The sequence below is a fragment of the Ochotona curzoniae genome, unplaced genomic scaffold, assembly GCF_017591425.1.
Source record: "Ochotona curzoniae isolate NIBS_2020 unplaced genomic scaffold, NIBS_Ocur_1.0 contig_1014, whole genome shotgun sequence".
NCBI classification, from domain to species: domain Eukaryota; kingdom Metazoa; phylum Chordata; class Mammalia; order Lagomorpha; family Ochotonidae; genus Ochotona; species Ochotona curzoniae.
This window is the reverse complement of record NW_024464920.1, coordinates 33382026-33400059: the sequence shown is the minus strand read 5'-3', so window position 1 is coordinate 33400059 and position 18034 is coordinate 33382026. Positions and strand designations below refer to the sequence as shown.

General features: G+C 34.5%; 1 protein-coding gene and 1 pseudogene across 4 annotated transcripts in view; one reads left to right on the top strand and one right to left on the bottom strand.

The window, feature by feature from the left end:
* Nucleotides 1–18034, top strand: part of MON2 (MON2 homolog, regulator of endosome-to-Golgi trafficking) — an 83989-nt gene that overhangs the window by 9351 nt on the left and 56604 nt on the right. For all 4 annotated transcript variants that reach the window (XM_040982596.1, XM_040982587.1, XM_040982578.1 and 1 more), the window contains exons 2-8: nucleotides 1571–1634; nucleotides 10822–10949; nucleotides 11929–12060; nucleotides 14667–14796; nucleotides 15920–16017; nucleotides 16588–16713; nucleotides 17080–17274. In XM_040982596.1, the coding sequence (XP_040838530.1) occupies nucleotides 1571–1634; nucleotides 10822–10949; nucleotides 11929–12060; nucleotides 14667–14796; nucleotides 15920–16017; nucleotides 16588–16713; nucleotides 17080–17274 (873 nt within the window). The remainder of the gene's footprint in view (nucleotides 1–1570; nucleotides 1635–10821; nucleotides 10950–11928; nucleotides 12061–14666; nucleotides 14797–15919; nucleotides 16018–16587; nucleotides 16714–17079; nucleotides 17275–18034) is intronic.
* On the bottom strand, nucleotides 7970–8069 carry LOC121164244 (annotated as a pseudogene).

The window sequence follows — 18034 nt, the reverse complement described above, 5'->3', positions numbered from 1 at the left end:
AACAGGAGGTAATCCAATCCAAAGCCAGGAGCCAGGGGTCTCTTCTGGGTCTCCTGCATGGGTACAGGGACCCAAGGATTTGAGCCATACTCCACTGCCTTCTCAGGCTTATAAACAGGGAGCTGGATTGGAAATGGGTAGCTAGGACTCAAACTGGTACTCATATGGGATGCTGACACCAAAGGCAGAAGGTTAACCTACTAAACCATGGCACTGGTCCCAGCATTAGTCTAATTTCAGCCAGGCGTTATTTGCAGTTGGGTAGATTCCCTATTGATATGCATTATTTCTGATTGAAGTAGGGTGTTATTTTAAAAGCAATAAGATATAGACCTTTCTTCCCACTAGATTTGAAAAACACGAGTGGGAGGAATTCTGAGTCTGAAGGCCTCTGTTTCTAGGTTATACTTCTAAAGACAGGCCAGCCCCTTGGTATGATGCAGATATAGTGGTTAAGGGAACCCTGATGCATAAATGTTCTCATCTACTTTTTCCCGTTCCTTAGCCCTGCTAATCGATGGTTCACATGGCATGCATCCCTCTCAACTGTTTAAACATCAAGAATAAGATGAATTTATTATTTAAAAATAAAAAGAAAAATAAATGGCTTTAAAATGAAAAGAATAGCATATGTGGAAAGATGCTTCAAGAAATTCACGGAAAAAGAAATTGAAAGAGGAGCTTATTTTGGTGTAAAACTTTTTGAAATCCATGCATATGAGGGGTTCTCAAAACTTCTACACAAAGAGTATATTGTGAAAAAAACTATTTCAAAAATTGTGCCAAAATATTTTTACCTAGTAATTGTATTTTTCCGTGTACTTTTTCTAGTGCCCTGGTATTTAGTCCATATTCAAAATGGTATTTAAACATATAGCCTATATAATACTTAGATGATAGTTTACATTCTTTTAAAAAAATACTAAGTGTTCAAAATCTGTTTTGTGTTTCATACTTAGGGCATAGCCACATATCAAATTCAGACTAGGAGTGTAGAAAGTGCTTAATAGCTACGTGTATTAATGGTGAATATATTGGACAGTACAGTTTTGGGAGATTTTGCAAAATATATAATCAGTATTACCACTTAAACATAATATAATCAGCTGTTTTAAATATGAAAATGGAAATGAGTATTAATTTATAAAATGTTTGGCTCTCAGAAGTAATACTGATTTTCTATGTTCAAAACAGTAGACTTGAGTTTGCAGTGTTTTGGAATTTTTTTAATGTTGGAGAGGGATGCTATAAAATGGAGAGGCGGGATCTAATTTTTCATTAGTTTAAAAAAATTTATTTTCCAACCATTTGTGATTTTGGTATTTCAAACATGCCTTAAGGTATGGAAAGGCAACATCTGTAGTGCAGAATTTTCTTGTAAATTGTCAAATCCATCATTGTATGTACTTAATGTATTTGTCACTACTAGGGTTAGTATCTGATGTTTTAAAAATAAAAAAGGTGACAGTGAGTGACTATTTGTGCTTGAAAGTCTATTCTATATGACTTCTTTACCATGATAATTTATATTGATAGTAAGTTTTATGTTTGATTATTTTTATTCTTGCAGGCTGCTGAATCAGGAATTATAAAGGTTAAAACAATAGCTGCACGAAACACTGAAATTTTGGCAGGTAATGTTATACATTAAAAATTCAATGACTAATGAAATTAGTAAAATTTGCTTGAAAGTAAAATTCTACTTCTACTATTTTTCCTACTGTAACATCTCTTCCTTACACCCTATTATTTTATTCTTAAGGATATAGAGCATATAAACAGCCCAGTTTGTGTATTTTATTGTTTCCTAGAGATGACTGCTAGATAATTCTCTGGAATGGCTTTGAGGCAAGGATTTTTTCTTAGTAGTCATCTTTTTTGTTGTCGCGCCTTACTCATAAAAGGTATTCAGTTAATATTTGTCACACTGAATTGAATGGAAGATTGGTTTTCAGTCCACCTTCTAAGACATGTTTTGTCCTTAACATAATATTAACAGTTTATAATGTAGTATTATATACCACATGTATGTGAGACCTGGGACTGAAGCAGTATGGTCATCAGTGATGAATAAGGGTGGGGTGGAGAAATGAAGCACGAGTATTTTCTTATCTTTTCTTGATTGAACCTCATTTTCAAGGAAGAATTTCAAGAACGTCTTTTTGGCATCTTTTCTCCATTTACTTCTCGGCTTCTTGTGTTAGCAATGAACATGGAAAAGTGGAAAGCTACTTTTTTTTTTCTTTTTGAGAGTATGTTGTAGGTGTGGTAACTTACGCTGCTCTAACATAATAAGACGCTGTAGAATAATAATATTTTATGGTCAAGCAAATTGAGATGCAACAAAATTAAGCAGCTCCTCAAGGTCACGTGATCAGTGGTAGAAGCAGATTCAGTAGTCTTGCTTTTCCTGGTGCAGTGTGCTGCTGTGGTGTGGCATGGTTTCCACACTGGTTGTCCCTCCCACATGTTTCGTACTTAATTGTTGCTTGTTTTACTGTATTCCCAGTTTGAGTAGTGCTATTGCTCTCAGCTAGTATAGGAGAAAAGCAGTCCTGTTAACAGTTCAAATGGTAAAGAATCTCTTAATTTTCATGAACTTTAAAAAAAAAGAGGATACAACTAAATCCCTACCTGGTAGGATTTCAGAGTGTTGCAAAATGAGATGGAGACTTTTGGGGGGATGGTTTAGATGGGAAGCGAGAATGAATTTCATTAGGCAACTGGCTTTGCTGGAAATTTGCCCTTAGAGTTAGCTTTCTTAAATGTTACCTATTTATCACAGCTCTTCAGATTTTGAACATTTTTTCAAAATACCTAGTAGTTTTAGAACATTATTCGTAGCAGTTAATAATGCTCTGTGTGCATATTGAGAAGGGATGTGATCGAAGGTGAAAGTGTATGTGGTTGGGTGGGGATAGTGGACTAGTCTTTTTTTCAGAGATGTTTATTGGGCAGGTTGGTTGTTATCGGGATATTATTATTTAAAGATAAATTATGACCTGGATATTTTGAAGTTGAAGACTTGTTAGAAGCCAGTTGTGTTACAATAACATTGTAAATGTTTATCTTGCTATTACCATTGGTAATATCATGGTCTCCTTAATTCTTCAATAAGTTTCAGTGCTTCTGTAGTTGATTAGTTTTATTTTTAGTATCCAGTGATACTCCCAAGTGTTACTTCTGAGTAATATGTTTAGTTGTTTAATCTTAAGGATGAACATGAAAGTTTTGACTCATTTGATAGGAGTTTAGTTTATAGGTGGATTGTTAATTTCATCTTAATTCAGTTAGCTTTATTCAAATCGAGTTGGATTTTCATACACATTTAGTAAGTAATAGTCCAAACTTTAATCTCCATTGTATCCAGAGACATGCACTTGGGGAGAGTATTAACATTTAAACTTTTTCCTAATATTTTTTTCCCAAACATTTAGCTCAATTAATACCTAAAAATGATAGATTCATAGATCACTGTAATCTTAGAAGTTGAAAGCTCTTAAAAACAAAGAAAATTTGAATTAGTGTGTAGTTCCTGGACTACAAAGTTAACTCAGAGTACAATTAATACTAACATAATTTTGAATGTTTTATTTCCTGATAAGTATTTCATTCTTTATGGTACTTGATACTGTAGGAGACTATAGAATACTACTTTTGATATAACGGAAATCAGAGATACTAAACAATTGAGGGGTCTCAGATGAGATGGGATATTGAATTCTTGTATGTTTTCATAAGTTCAAGAAATTGTAAATAATTGCTAGGAAAAAAACAAAATTTTTAATTACAATGAATTAGTCAAAGTACTGATATTCAGTGTAGATTTCTCACCAGCTTTAGTTTTCATAGATTTATTTTCCCAAGGGCAGATTATTTATATTGCAAAGTAAATATTTGTTTTACATCACTACTTCTTTTAAGCATCCTCCTTTAATCTTTACTTTTCTTTGTTTTCACTGCTGTCATGAATGCTGACATAGGTGGGAATGCTATGCCAGGTAATGTCAGCATTGATTCAGATATACAAATCATTGTCTCACAATTTTCTTTTTCTTTCAAAGTAAGACTCTACAAGTGAAAGATAGTGCAAAGTTTTCCCTTACAAGACCAAATGCCTTACTCTTACATTTGATGATAGTGTAATATGACTGTGTTTATTATTCTGTCTTACATTATGCTAGAAACTGGAAGGCATGTGTTACTTAAAAACTATGCAGACAACTTCTGGCATATAGATTGGGTGAAGGAAACCTGTGCAGTTGTGATATCTTTAGAAATTGTGAATTTAACATTTTCCCATGGCTGCTTTCAGCTACTGTCAGTGTATATATATATATATAGAGAGAGAGAGAGAGAGAGAGAGAGAGAGAATGTATGTATATATATACAGTATATATAGAGAGAGAATTTATATGTAAAAAATCCTTTTGTATGATTTTTATTTTCTGACATGGTTTTCCTTCATATCTTTCAATTTACATATCGTAACTAAAGTGTTTGTAACTAACAATGAATAAATGCCTTGGAATTTTTTCTGACATTTAAAGATAGTTTATCTGCTTATTTTGTATATTCCATCTTATCCGTATGTACACTTGTGATTTTTTATACTTATATATATATATATGTATATCAGTATATCTATAGGAACATATTATATATATCAGGTATTTTCTTAGTAAATTGTGCCAGAATCACTAGGTAGGATACATAGATGAGTGATGTAGTTCACCTCCAGTCCCTGTGCTAATACAAAGACTACTTACGCTTGTGCCATTCATTCTCATAGCGTTCCTGTTCCTTCATTTGACTTCTCAAGTCCTTCCAGAAGCTTTGCCTTTCAAATGACATTTTGCCTGATATCCGGAACAATATCTTACTATATTGTATTACCAGTATCTGTCCCATTACATGAGAAATAATAAGCCCTCATAAAATGTAGGTTAATTAGTGAATCACCCTGAGATTCCAGTCTTTAATTTTACATGCTACTATCACTTGAATACATGAGCTTTTTCATTTATAGTTCATGACAGCCAGGCAACAGAGAAATAACAGAAACATACTTTAAGCACAAAATTCTAATACTGTATGAAAAAGGTTGAAGTGGAAGTTTTGACATGGTTGTTCTGGAAACCCAAGGAAGGTACCTAGCCGAGCCTGGGGAATCTTAAGCTGCATTCTGAGGCCTGAACTGGAGCAGTTCAGCCGAGAAAGTACAGATATGAAAAACAAAGGCTTCTGAGAGCAGATAGACAGGAACAACTATGTCATGCATTCAAACACACTAGGATCGGGAGGGAATCAGTGACGGGGAGATAATATGGTCCATTGTGTAACAGCCTGAGCAGCTTGACGGGAAAGAAACTGATTCAGGGAAGTGACGTTTTCACATTTATATTACTAAGTAAATTACTGTGACACCAGTGTAGAGAATATATTTCAGTGTGCCATTATGGAGGTGGAGTTTTGTTACAAGGCTATTTCTGTAATTTAGGTTGAAAGACATGGGATCTGTGATTCATAAGGCATGCCCACAAATTGACCCTTTGGGTTAAAGTGATTACATAGTTTCTCTATGGTGTAATTAAAAATTAAACTTACAGTCCTTAATGATATTGCGGTTTTCTTTGAGGCTATTAGAATGTTTCTAATTGCTGTGTAAGATTTCAGAAAGTGGATTGTGGTTTAATCATTTCTTCATGTTTTGATATTTCTTTATGATACATTTTTAGAAATAAAATGATAAAGAGTTTGAATATGTTTAAATTTCTAGAAATGTTTTCCAAAAAGGTAAAAGTTGTACCTTTGTAAATGGTATGTGAGTGTATTTTTGTAAAACCTGATTGGGATTATTATTTTTAAAAACTTTTGGCGAGCAGGCAGATAAATTCTTATTTTGCTTTTGGTATTGAATATTTTCTCTGCACGCAATTTTTTAAAAATTTTCAGTTTTTGTACTTTCTTAATCAAGTTGTTTTGAGTTACTGATTGGCAAAAATATTAACTTCCCATATCACGTTTTTCTGAGGTTACTTACCTTTTACTTTTGTAAAACCTAGGTTTTTTTTAGTTTTGTGTTAATTTTTATAGATTCTTTTGTTACTCTGTGTGTATGATGCCCTTCTCACACAGCTGATAGTCATTTTTTTCTAGTTCTTTTTTCTTTATAATATTCTGTGATGTGTTTTCTGATGATCCACTTTTTTTTCTCTTCAAAATTACTAGTCAGTTGTACCAACATTTTCTTTTCCTGTAATGTACTTTTAAAATATGATGCGGCATGCCCTTTATTTATAGTCTTATTCTTGAATTATTCACATATAACTTGAGACTTTGACACCACAGCATTTTTTATTGTTAGGAATACCAGTGTTCCCCCAAACTGGACTTTAAATGTGTTTTGAGAGTAGAAACAACGTCTAGTATACACTTTATTTCTTAAATAAGAGTTATATTTATTATTCAATGACTCTTATATTTTATCACAATGAAATTTTATTAACCCCTATTAATGTGACTTATAGTGGGGTATCCTAGTTTAATTCTCTTTTTCCAGGATAAAAACTGCAATTATGCAGTGAAACTGCTCAGAGCAAGGAAACCCCTAGGCTATGGGGACCTGCTGGACCTCTTTCAGGTGTGTGAAAGTATATCATTTGATGTAATAGTTTTATGACATGCAGTTACAATATAAAACACACATTATTATTCTGAGTTAACACTGATTAAGGGGTGGAGGTATTAAAATATGCAACTTTTCCCCCCTTCTTCTAAACCTATTTTTATGTTTTATTAGAAACTGACAGTTTTGACTGAAAAGAAGCAGCCTTTTTCTTTATTTGAAATAACATATAAATCCTTGATGTGATTTTTAAAATCGTAGCCCACTAAAGACATTTCTGTGTAACTACTTAAATAGCTTATGATTAAAATTGTTGTAAATGGTGAATGTCTATTAGAAGATAATAGTAATTTCTGCATTCCTAGGATCACTATTACTTTTGTTTTTTTTTTTTTTTTTTTTTTTTTTTAAAGATTTATTTTTATTATTTTTTATTGGAAAGGCGGATATACAGAGAGGAGAGACAGAGAGGAAGATCTTCCATCCGATGATTCACTCCCCAAGTGAGCGCAACGGGCCGATACTATGCCGATCCGAAGCCAGGAGCCTCTTCCGGGTCTCCCACACGGGTGCAGGGTCCCAAAGCCTTGGGCCGTCCTCGACTGCTTTCCGGGGCCACAGGCAGGGAGCTGGAAGGGAAGCGGGGCTGCCGGGATTAGAACCAGCGCCCATATGGGATCCCGGGCGTGCAAGGCGAGGACTTAACCACTTGCGCCACCGCGCCGGGCCCGGATCACTATTACTTTTGAAAGAAGGAAAACAAATCAGTAACTTTTTAGAATTTTTCTCTTGTGAATTAGAGGTGCTGGGTATTTATTTATTTATTTATTTATTTATTTAAATTCAGACTGTTTTGAAACACATAGATTTATTGTTTTGTTAATGTTTTGTTGATCATCTGTTCTATATAGCAGGGAAACTTTCTTTTTTATCATTATATTTGTATGTGAGTTGGGAGGAAAAGAAAGTGAACAGAAAGGAGAGAATAATGTTCAGTCCTTTTGAATTATTTGAAAATAAAGCTTAAAATATTTTTATTACCACTTTGTTATAATTTCACAAATGTGGCTATAGCTGATATTTTTCAATATTTCACTGAGACCATATTTTATTGGTTCTAACATGCACATTTTCTTTGAAAGATTTTTTTTTATTTTGCATTTTTGAATTTTATGGTACAATTTTGTAGAGTCTGGGATTTCCCCCTCCCAAAATCCCACCACGTGACTGATTTTCCCCACATTGCTACAATAATATAGTCCTTCATAAGGAGTCATGAGTCCATCAGTCTGTTTTTTAAGTGTGCCCTGATATTGCTGGTACAGACAGTGTCAGTCCAGCAAAAATATGAAACAAATTTGCATGTCATCCTTGCGCAGGGACCATGCTAATCTTCTCTGTATTGTTCCAGTTTTAGTATATGTGCTGCCAAAGCGAGCACAGAAAGGTGGATTTTACAGAGAGAGGGAGAGGCAGGTCTTCCACCCACTGGTTCATTTCATAAATGACCACAATGGCCTGAGTAGAGGTGATCTGAAGCTGGGAGGCAGGGGCTTCTTTCTGGCCTCCCATGAGGGCGCAGGGACCCAAGGAGTTGAACCATCCTCTGCTGCTTTTCTTGGCTGTCCACAGAGAGCTGGATTGGAAGTGAAACAGCTGGGACATCTACTGGCCGTCCTTGTTGGATGCTGGTACTAACAGGGAGAGGATTAGCTTACTACTCCACTGTTTAAGACCCACGATGTACATTTTTTAAACGAAAGGTTCTTAATAACCCCCAAATTGTTTTGTTCATTTTATAATTAATGGCACTTTAGAATTGTTGTGGGACAGGTATTGGTACAGTTTTATTTTTCAATGGGTATGTGGACTTCTTTGTAGATGGCACCTATTATCACATTGTTTGAGTTCTGTGTAGTGTTGGGTTTAATGGTTATTTAAAATGTCATCCTAGTTATTTAAACAAACTAAAACAGCTTTGTTAACAACAGCTGGTGAACTCAGAAAAATGCCAGTGTCAAGGCGTGCAGAAGCGTTATCAGTGGTTTAGGAGAAAGTTTGAGTGACAGCTGCAAAGTACTCCTCAAAATAAGAGGCGTCCGCAGTGCTGTTGATGTCTGAAGGATGAAATTGTAAAGAAAAATTTTGTTTAGAAAGCATTATGTCGTAATTTTATGGGCACAGACTTTCTTTGTAATATTATAGTTATGTCTTAAAAGTCATTGGCATCTTAAACTCTTAAAAGAATGCTATTTTTTCTTTATCTCAAGATTTTAGGAAGACAGCATTCAAGTGCAGATTTTTAAGTATTTTTAGCTTGCTGTTTACCCTGAAGAGTGGCAGCACAATGTTGTAGAAAAAACAGGGAAGTTAGAGGACATATGAATACTTTAAAATTCTGTTTGTATTACCTGCTTACTGTATCATTTGAAACACATCATTCCCTTCAAGAATTTATCTGGAAGATTATTGGAATTTTAAAATCAGGAACATGTTTGGATTATAAAAATGCTAACTGCAGCTTGTTACTGTTGAAACTTTGTATTTACTTTAACATTTCATAATGTGTATTTACCAGAAACAGTTATAACCTCAAGTACTTCTGGCAGAAGTAAATATGATATGATATGATATGATATGATATGATATGATATGATATGATATTTAATCATTTCATGAAATCTTCCATGGTCATCTCTTTAAACATTTAAACTCTTTTGAGACATTATTATGGAATATTTTCTAGGTTTGAATCAAATCTTTCTGCACAACAGGGCAAGGAAATAAGAAAGCGAAAAAAATTTTTTTAAAGATTTATTTATTTATTGGAAAGTCAGATATACAGAGAGGAGGAGAGACAGAGAGGAAGATCTTCCGTCCGATGGGTCACTCCCCAAGTGACCGCAATGGCTGGTGCTGTGCTGATCCTAAGCCAATAGCCAGGAACCTCTTCCAGATCTCCCCCCGCCGGGATCAGGTTCCCAAAGCTTTGGGCTGTCCTCAACTGCTTTCCCAGGCCACAAGCAGGGAGCTGGATGGGAAGTGGAGCTGCCGGGATTAGAACTGGCACCAGTATGGGATCCCGGGCGTTCAAGGTGAGGGACTTTAGCCACTAGGCCACAGCGCCGGGCCAAGAAATTCTTTAGGAAGCAGTGTTAGGTTAGTGATTTATACTGAAATACAGAGTGGCCGTGCTGTAGAAAGCTGTACTGTTAGTTTAACTTTCCAAATAATGACTTTGGGAGAGGAAAGGAGAATATTTATAAGAGAAAATTAACACTGATTTTGCACACTTAATGGGTGATTCTGCATGACTTCCTCAGTGGTTTTGGGAAACATTTAAAAACTCAGAATTTATGTTTTGAGATAAAACATAATGAATTTGAAAACAAATATCAAGCTGATATATTGTTTTCTTGACTTGGAATTCTGTGTTTTTAACTCAAATTCCCCAAGCATGACCGATCGGTCTTATTTTGTATAGCCTTTCAATAACTGTGATTGGTTTAATTTTGTTTTGTAAACTTACATATGTATGATTCAGTTTATGCACTTCCTAAACTCTTACATTTCTGCTGCTACTTTAAAACTTCTAAAAGTTGACTTGAAGGACTTAGAGCTTGTAATTATATCATGGGCATACTAGTATATATATCTATTTTTGGTAATGAGTAATGTTCTATTTTTAAATGTTCTTATTTTTAATACATTTATTTCTTGAAGAAACTAGTGGAGTGTAAATTTAAGAAATACAATAATATTCTAGGAAGCTTCTGAATATTACAAATATGTTAGTGAGAATGTATACAAATTTTACTCTTCCTACTTTAGAAAGAATGAATTCTTTCTTTTTCTTGCTGCACTTCTTGAGGAAGTAAAGTGCTTTTTGAATTAGGACAGAATTTTTGGGGCTCCAGGTCCTTGCAGAGTTAATAAAAGGAGGAGGAAGAGGAAGAGAACCAGAGGGCAGGGTGTTAGTCGAAAGTTGGCGCAAAGCTGTCAGTAAGGAGTGTTGTTTCAGTGTAGGATCTAGCCCAAGTTTTAACTCTTAATATTAAATTTTCATTTGGTATTTATTTTATATAAAACAGCTTTTTGTTAACATTGTCATTATTTAGTTGTAATCATGTAAAAATTTGTGTTTAATCATGAGTTGGATTTAATACTGTGCTTTGTATGTGTTCTGTATAAAGCATTGAAAGAGAACAGCTCAGAGGTTGTGCAGCCTTTTCTAATGGGTTGTGGAACCAAGGAACCGAAGATCACTCAGCTGTGCTTGGCTGCCATTCAGAGACTCATGTCCCATGAAGTCGTGTCTGAGGTAATAGCAAGAACTTGTGTGAACTGTAGCTGAGAGTCATAGCAGGAGCTCTCAAAAAGGGAGACTTCTGAAACATAGATTCCTGACATTTAATATAAAGCAGTCTTATGAATGGCTTTGTGCTTGAAGGAAGCTCTAAAGATGTTGCAAAGTTGCTGCATTAAACATTCACGAATAATAAAGAACTGCATCTTGTCAAGTCATGCTTAAGAAGTTTCAGTTTGGTAATTTTCACGGTAATTTGGGGGAGCAAAATTTTTGTATTATTGATGAGTTAATTTATATGATTTGCACATCCTTAGAAAAGGTGGGAAAATAAATTCTCCTAGATTTTGTCAAGTGATAATTTGTAGTTCATTAAGCGTTTGTGTCCAAACTTATGTTTGTAAAATAAAACATACTTTATTACCGTGGATCTGCATCTTACAAAAATACTTTAATTATGGTTGTTTCCATACAGTGTATACAAGTGGTGAGTCTGTTCCCTAGCATCTTACCCAGTACCAAATTTAACTTGCGAGTCCAAGTTATTGTTAACTTGGGCTGTATTGTTTTAATTCATATTGCAAATGAAGTGATTAAAGGAATAGGAGATTTATATTTTGCATATGTCTACATTATTCATGTTAAATGAAATGCTGCAGGCATGAATTTGGATTTGGGCTAGTATTTCAGAAATTACATGCTGCTTTTTTGTGTGTTTTTGAATGGGTTATTTCAAAGAATTTTTATTTGAGGAGAAAATTGTTTCTGAGTTACAAATTAGTTGAGAGATGTTTGTAAATTCTCAAATTAGCTGAGAAATACATTTGTGAATTCTCAAATTTGTTGAGCGATGTGTTTGGATTTGTAAATTTCAAAATATTGTTATGATGAAGAAATTCTCCCCAGGTGTAATAAGGTTGACACACATTTTCTTATATAAGGACCTAGAGCTATATGCCATCTGTTGACAGTAACTCAAATATTTATTTTTCAGATTGCAGCTGGAAATATAATTAATATGCTTTGGCAACTAATGGAAAACAGTCTTGAAGAACTTAAGCTACTTCAAACAGTTCTTGTTCTCTTAACAACCAACACAGTAGTTCATGATGAGGCTCTTTCTAAGGTAGGAAAATTGTTTGCCAGAGTTCATAAGTGCTTTGAGACATAATTTGAGTAAGCTGAATAAAAACTTGAATCCTGGTGTGTCTAAACCAAAAGAAAATTCCTGTAACTGTTGTAATGAGCAGCATTGGGTGCTAATAACTGTCAGGCCTTCTCTTCTTCCCAGCAGGGTTGAAGTCAGGTTATGTGAAACCCTTGAGTACAGACGGTGGGCTTAGTACAGACGGTGGGCTTAGTACAGACGGTGGGCTTAGTGCAGAGGGTGGGCTTAGTGCAGAGGGTGGGCTTGGTGCAGAGGGTGGGCTTATTGCAGAGGGTGGGCTTAGTTAAGAATAGGAAATTAAAAAGGTAGAAAAGTAGCAGAATATTAGGAACAGAGGGTGAGTGAAGTAAGAGGGAAAGGATATGGGAAGTATTTTAGATTCTCTGTCTTACCTGTTGCTTTCTCAGTTTTTAGAAAAAATTTCACATATATGCACTTTGTAATCCAGATGGTTCAAATCTGTCTTTTAAGTGGCTACAAAAGGCTGCTTTTGGTTTTTTTAGTTGGTAGTTTTGTGTGTTTGTAGCTGTTTATCATTTCTTTTGTGCCACACCCCTCCCCCTACTACTTTAGCCCAGAAACTGGTGTTTTGCTTGTTCCTATTGAGAGTTTTTAAAAAATATAAGTATAAAGATTTGAGTAGAGAGATATATAAAGAGATGTATTTAATCATTGATTTTTTTGTCTAGTGAACATTTTGGACTTTGTAACTTATTGCAGTTTGTGTGATTTAAGGGTGAATGACGTATAATATAGGGAAGAATGCTGTCACATTAAACCTATGTGTAACTAACTTGAGTGAGATAGTATCTACCTTTTCTGTTTATTCATTTGATGTCTCTAGGTTATAGCATTTTCACTGAATTTCAAATAGTTTATTCTTTTAAGCTTATAACTACAAGGTGCTTTATTTTTATAAAATTTTATTGTAGATAGCACTTTAAGTTTCTAGCTATTAAATTTTTATTCTTTTACATATATTTAAAATTGTAGAAATTTATTGTTTGACCTGCTAAAGAAGTAAAAACTGATTGTAGGATTATATGTTAATTTGGTAATAACATATTTTGGGATAAAAATATCAAATATAAAGAAATACAAAGATTGAGTGACATGAAAGCTTCTGTATTACCATGTAGCATGCTTTTCCTTTGTGTGGAAATAGGAAGAGTAATAGTGATGACAAAGGGATAGTGTAATTGAGGTGATAAAGCATTGACTCTAAATGACTATTATGTTTTTGGTTTTTTTTTTTCTATTATATGACAGCATTATGTTTTTCTCTGTGGCTTCATTTAAACTATATAACGTCTAGAACACATAGAAAAAAATTAAATCATGAGATCCTGGGACAGGCAAAGACAGTCAACAAAATTTGTAAACCATAAGCCACAGAATGAGGGAAAATAGTTACAAAAAACTATCACAGGAATTTGTATATAGAAATTATATAAGTAACTTCTATAATTTATTCATAAGACAGATGATTTCAACAGATGCTCTACAAAATATTAAAATAACTGAATCATGAAAAAAGCCTCATGGTAATCAGGGAAGTTTGAATTTAAACCACCAGGATATCCGTTACACGTCCACTAGGATGGTTACAAATGTATAAGACTGACCACATTAAGTGTTGATGAGGCTACATAAAGTTGTTTCTAAGCTACTTTGGGAAACTGTCCTAAAATGTTATACCTGTGCTTACTGTACAACCCAAACATTTCATTCCTAGGTATTTACCTAAGTCCTCACAGAGACTTGTATATGGAAATTCATGCTAGTTAATTTAATAGTCCCAAACTAGAAACTGTCCAGAAGTGCATCAGGAGATTAAGGGATAAAGGCAGTGTTGTACCTTGATGCCATGGAAAAATACTTAATATTAAAAGGATACAAATCAATGCACTTAACTGTGAGGGTAAATTACACAAATATCCCCAAGTGAAAAGAAGCCAGACATAGAAGAGCACATGTTTAGATAAAATGATAGCAAATACTGACTAAACAGCTTTGAGAAAATGGGTGATTGTTTGGGGCCAGAGGTGAGAAAAGAGATGAACTGCAAAGGAGTGCAAGGAAACCTTTGAGGTGATGAAAATGTCCTCCATCCCAGTGTGACAGTACTGGTTTCACAGGCTTGTGCACTCGTCAGATCTCCTTAGGTTCAACTTTGAGGGGAAACAGTTTATTATGTATGAATTACACCTCAATAAAGTTGATTTGAAAAAGAGTAAAATAAAGGTTTCTTTTCAAAGCATGTTTTCATCTATATGCTTAACAAATTCATGTATTATTTTTCAAAGTGATCTCAGTAATGCAGAGCAACTCAACCTGAAAGATTAAAAGAGCTAGTTACTTTACTTAGATAATCAAAAGCAGCTGTTGACAGTTTGAATTATTTCAGAATTTGAAGATTTGTATAGCTTCATTCTATGAAAGAGTGGAATTTTAAGTATCTGAGGTTGAAATAACCAAGCAGAAATTGTTTAATTTGGCGTTGCATCTGATAAAATAAGAATAATAGCCATGATCTTCATCTTACTTTAATGCAATTTTTTTAGGCAATTGTTCTTTGTTTTCGATTACACTTCACAAAAGATAATATTACAAATAATACTGCTGCTGCAACAGTGCGACAAGTTGTAACAGTTGTGTTTGAGAGGATGGTCGCAGAAGATGAGCACCACAAAGGTAGCGTGGGAAAGTCCCTTCCTTGTGTGATTATTGGTGTTTCTTACGTAATGGTTTTATTGAATTTTCACTCTTTGCCCTATGGTTTTAGCATATTTTAGGTTACCTAAACACTAGAGTACTCTGAAAATGTGTATTAACACTATTATATTAAAATGACACCTAAAACATAAATCCCTGCAAATTTAATTACCCTAAGAGGTAGAATCATCATTTTTGGTGTTTATTTTCAATATATGCTTAATTTTATCTTGGAGATGATACTTTCACATTTTAAGCTGAAGATTGCCCTGTGTGTGGATAGTGTTTGTGCATGTGTGTGTGCATGTGTGTGTGCATGTGTCTGCGGCTGATTGAGAGACAGGGACAAGTTACGAGTAACCTCCTTCCCCTTCCTCAGCTGCGCACAGCCTGTGGGGGTCAGGCCAAGCCTGAACCAGACCCAGGAGCTCAGTCTGTGTCTCCAAAGGCAGCTCAATTCCCCGAGTCATTGCTTGCTGCTTTCTAACAGTCCTTGTTAGTACCGGGAGCTGCAGCTGCTATTAACCCCAGGGGCTCCAGAATGAGACAGTCATCTTAGCAGGTCCTTATCCCATTGTGGGGATGTTTAGCCAAGTGTTACAGTCTGTGATTTTTTTCACAGTATTCCTTATCTTCATCCTTTAAATTTTATTAGCTACAGTATGTTTTTAGCTATTCTATAAATTAATAATCTAGTCAAATATAGGCTATTTAATTTCGTTTCAGTATTTTAGAACTTCTTTCAGTGCTTTCCTACATATAGCTACCACTATTCTAATTGAAAGATCATGTGAATTTCAAATGAAATCAGCTCAAAAATGAGACAGTAGTAAAATCATGTATGTAGAGAAAGGTACTGAGCTTATTAAAAAAGAATATAAAATAGTGAAGAGTGAATTTTATGGTATTTTTGTATTAAAATAGCTCTCTTTCAATTTGGAGGCATAGTTCTCATGGTCATGAAATTATGAAAAGTTGTAATTAAACTTAACTTTATAGTTTCATAAATAAGCACTTCTTTTAAAAACATCTTGTAAATAGTATATATGATTTATTAAACACCGTTAAGAAATCCTCAAACTCATTAGAATTTTGGTTGCAGGTATTGTGGAACAACCTGTACTAGTCCAAGGAAATAGTAACAGAAGATCTGTCAGTACCCTCAGACCTTGTGCTAAAGATGCATATATGCTTTTTCAGGTATTGCACTTAAAAATAATTTTTCTTGTAGTACATAGTTTTGTGTGAATTTTGTACCTTTGTTAATGTGAACTTTTGAGATGTATGTCAAAAGTAGCATTAAAATAGCTACTTAGGGAATACATTAGGGAATAACTTGTACATTTACTATATGGTAATTAGCATGATTATATGATTCACTTTAAGGAAATAAAATAATTAAACCCAGGACAAAATAGATGTATCAAGGATAGCTATCATAAAAAAAATTTCCTTTAACAAGGAAATTAAAGTCATGAACCTGTATTTTAAATTAAATATTTTAGTAATTGGGATTTCAAGTAAATTATTTCATTAAAAAGAATAAGTTATCTTTCTGCTGTATATGTTTTTTATAGTTATATTATTCTTTAGAAGTTTATATATATAATTCATCCAATATGCAACTTTTCAAACTTTGATTCACCAAAGTTTAGTTACTAAAGAGCAGATAAAAAGAGAAGCTTGGAGTTTTTATAAATTTTATGAGCTATGGGTTTTGAAAAGTACATTTCATTCTAGAGAAGGAAATGATTTGATTTGTTTTCCCAGGACCTTTGTCAGTTGGTTAATGCTGATGCCCCTTACTGGCTGGTAGGCATGACAGAAATGACTCGAACATTTGGCCTTGAATTACTGGAGTCTGTCCTGAATGATTTTCCACAAGTCTTTTTACAAGTAAGTCAATTATAACGTTTTTAATTTCTTAATAAATGCTTTTCAAGAAAGTAGCATATGTTTTTTCCACATTGAAAATGAAAAACATTACAGCCTAGATTGGAATATACAACGATTTAGTTTTATCTTGCTTTTTTTTAAATTATTTTTTTGTTAAAAGCCTGAAATAGTGTCATTTTGTTCTTAGACATATTAAGAGCAATATGAATTTCAAAAGTGTGTACCAACTAAGTTAATAAAACAGGTAAATTGATAAAGCTAAATTAGAGGTACTGATCATCAAGAAGTTTTATTAAGTGGTGAAGTTATGTTTTCAAAGTGTGAAGTGCAATCTGAGTTAATTTTTCTCTTTTTTCTTTGCAAAAGCATCAGGAATTTAGTTTTCTCCTCAAGGAGAGGGTATGCCCTCTTGTGATAAAGCTGTTTTCTCCAAATATAAAGTTCAGACAAGGTTCCAACACTTCGTCTTCCCCGGCACCAGTGGAAAAGCCGTATTTTCCCATCTGCATGCGTTTGCTGAGAGTAGTCTCCGTTCTCATTAAGCAGTTTTACAGTCTCTTGGTAAGTGCTTGTTCTAGGACATGTCTGTGTGTGGAATACATGCTGTACTCTTTTTAGACAGGGGTTTATTAAATAAGGAGTTTAAATTTTTCAATTTCTTCAGGAAAAGGTTTTTTTGTTGTTGCTTTTGTTTTTGTTTTTTTGGAAAGGCAGTTTTACAGAGAAAGAGACCGAGAGAAAGCTCATTCGTCCACTGATTTACTCTCCAAGTTGCTGCAACAGCCAGAGCTGAGCTGTTCCAAAGCCAGGAGCCAGGAACATCTTCTGGGTCAAAAATGTTGGTGCAAGGTCCAAGGCTTTGTGCCATCTTGTACTGCTTTATTGTATTTTTTTTTTAAGATTTATTGATTTACCTATTTTAATTGGAAAGGTAGATATACAGAGAGAGGGAGATACAAAGAGAAAGATCTTCCATCCGTTTGTTCACTCCCCAAGTGGCCACAACTGCCAGAGCTGAGCCAGTCCGAAGCCAGCAGCTTCTTCTGGGTCTCCCAAGGCTTTGGGCTGTCCTCAACTGCTTTCCCAGGCCACAAGCAGGGAACTGGATGAGAAGTAGGGTAGCCAGGATATGAACTGGTGCCCATATGGGATCCTGGTACATGCAAGGCGAGGGTTTAGCCGCTAGGCTACTGTGCTGGGCCCAGGATGAATAGATTTTCAAAGAGGAGGAAATGCATGGGCTTATGTAGAGGCCATAGTTTCTATCAGATGAGGTAGTTAGGCCAGGTGGGGTCTTGAAGTGCATAGGGAGTTTTTATTC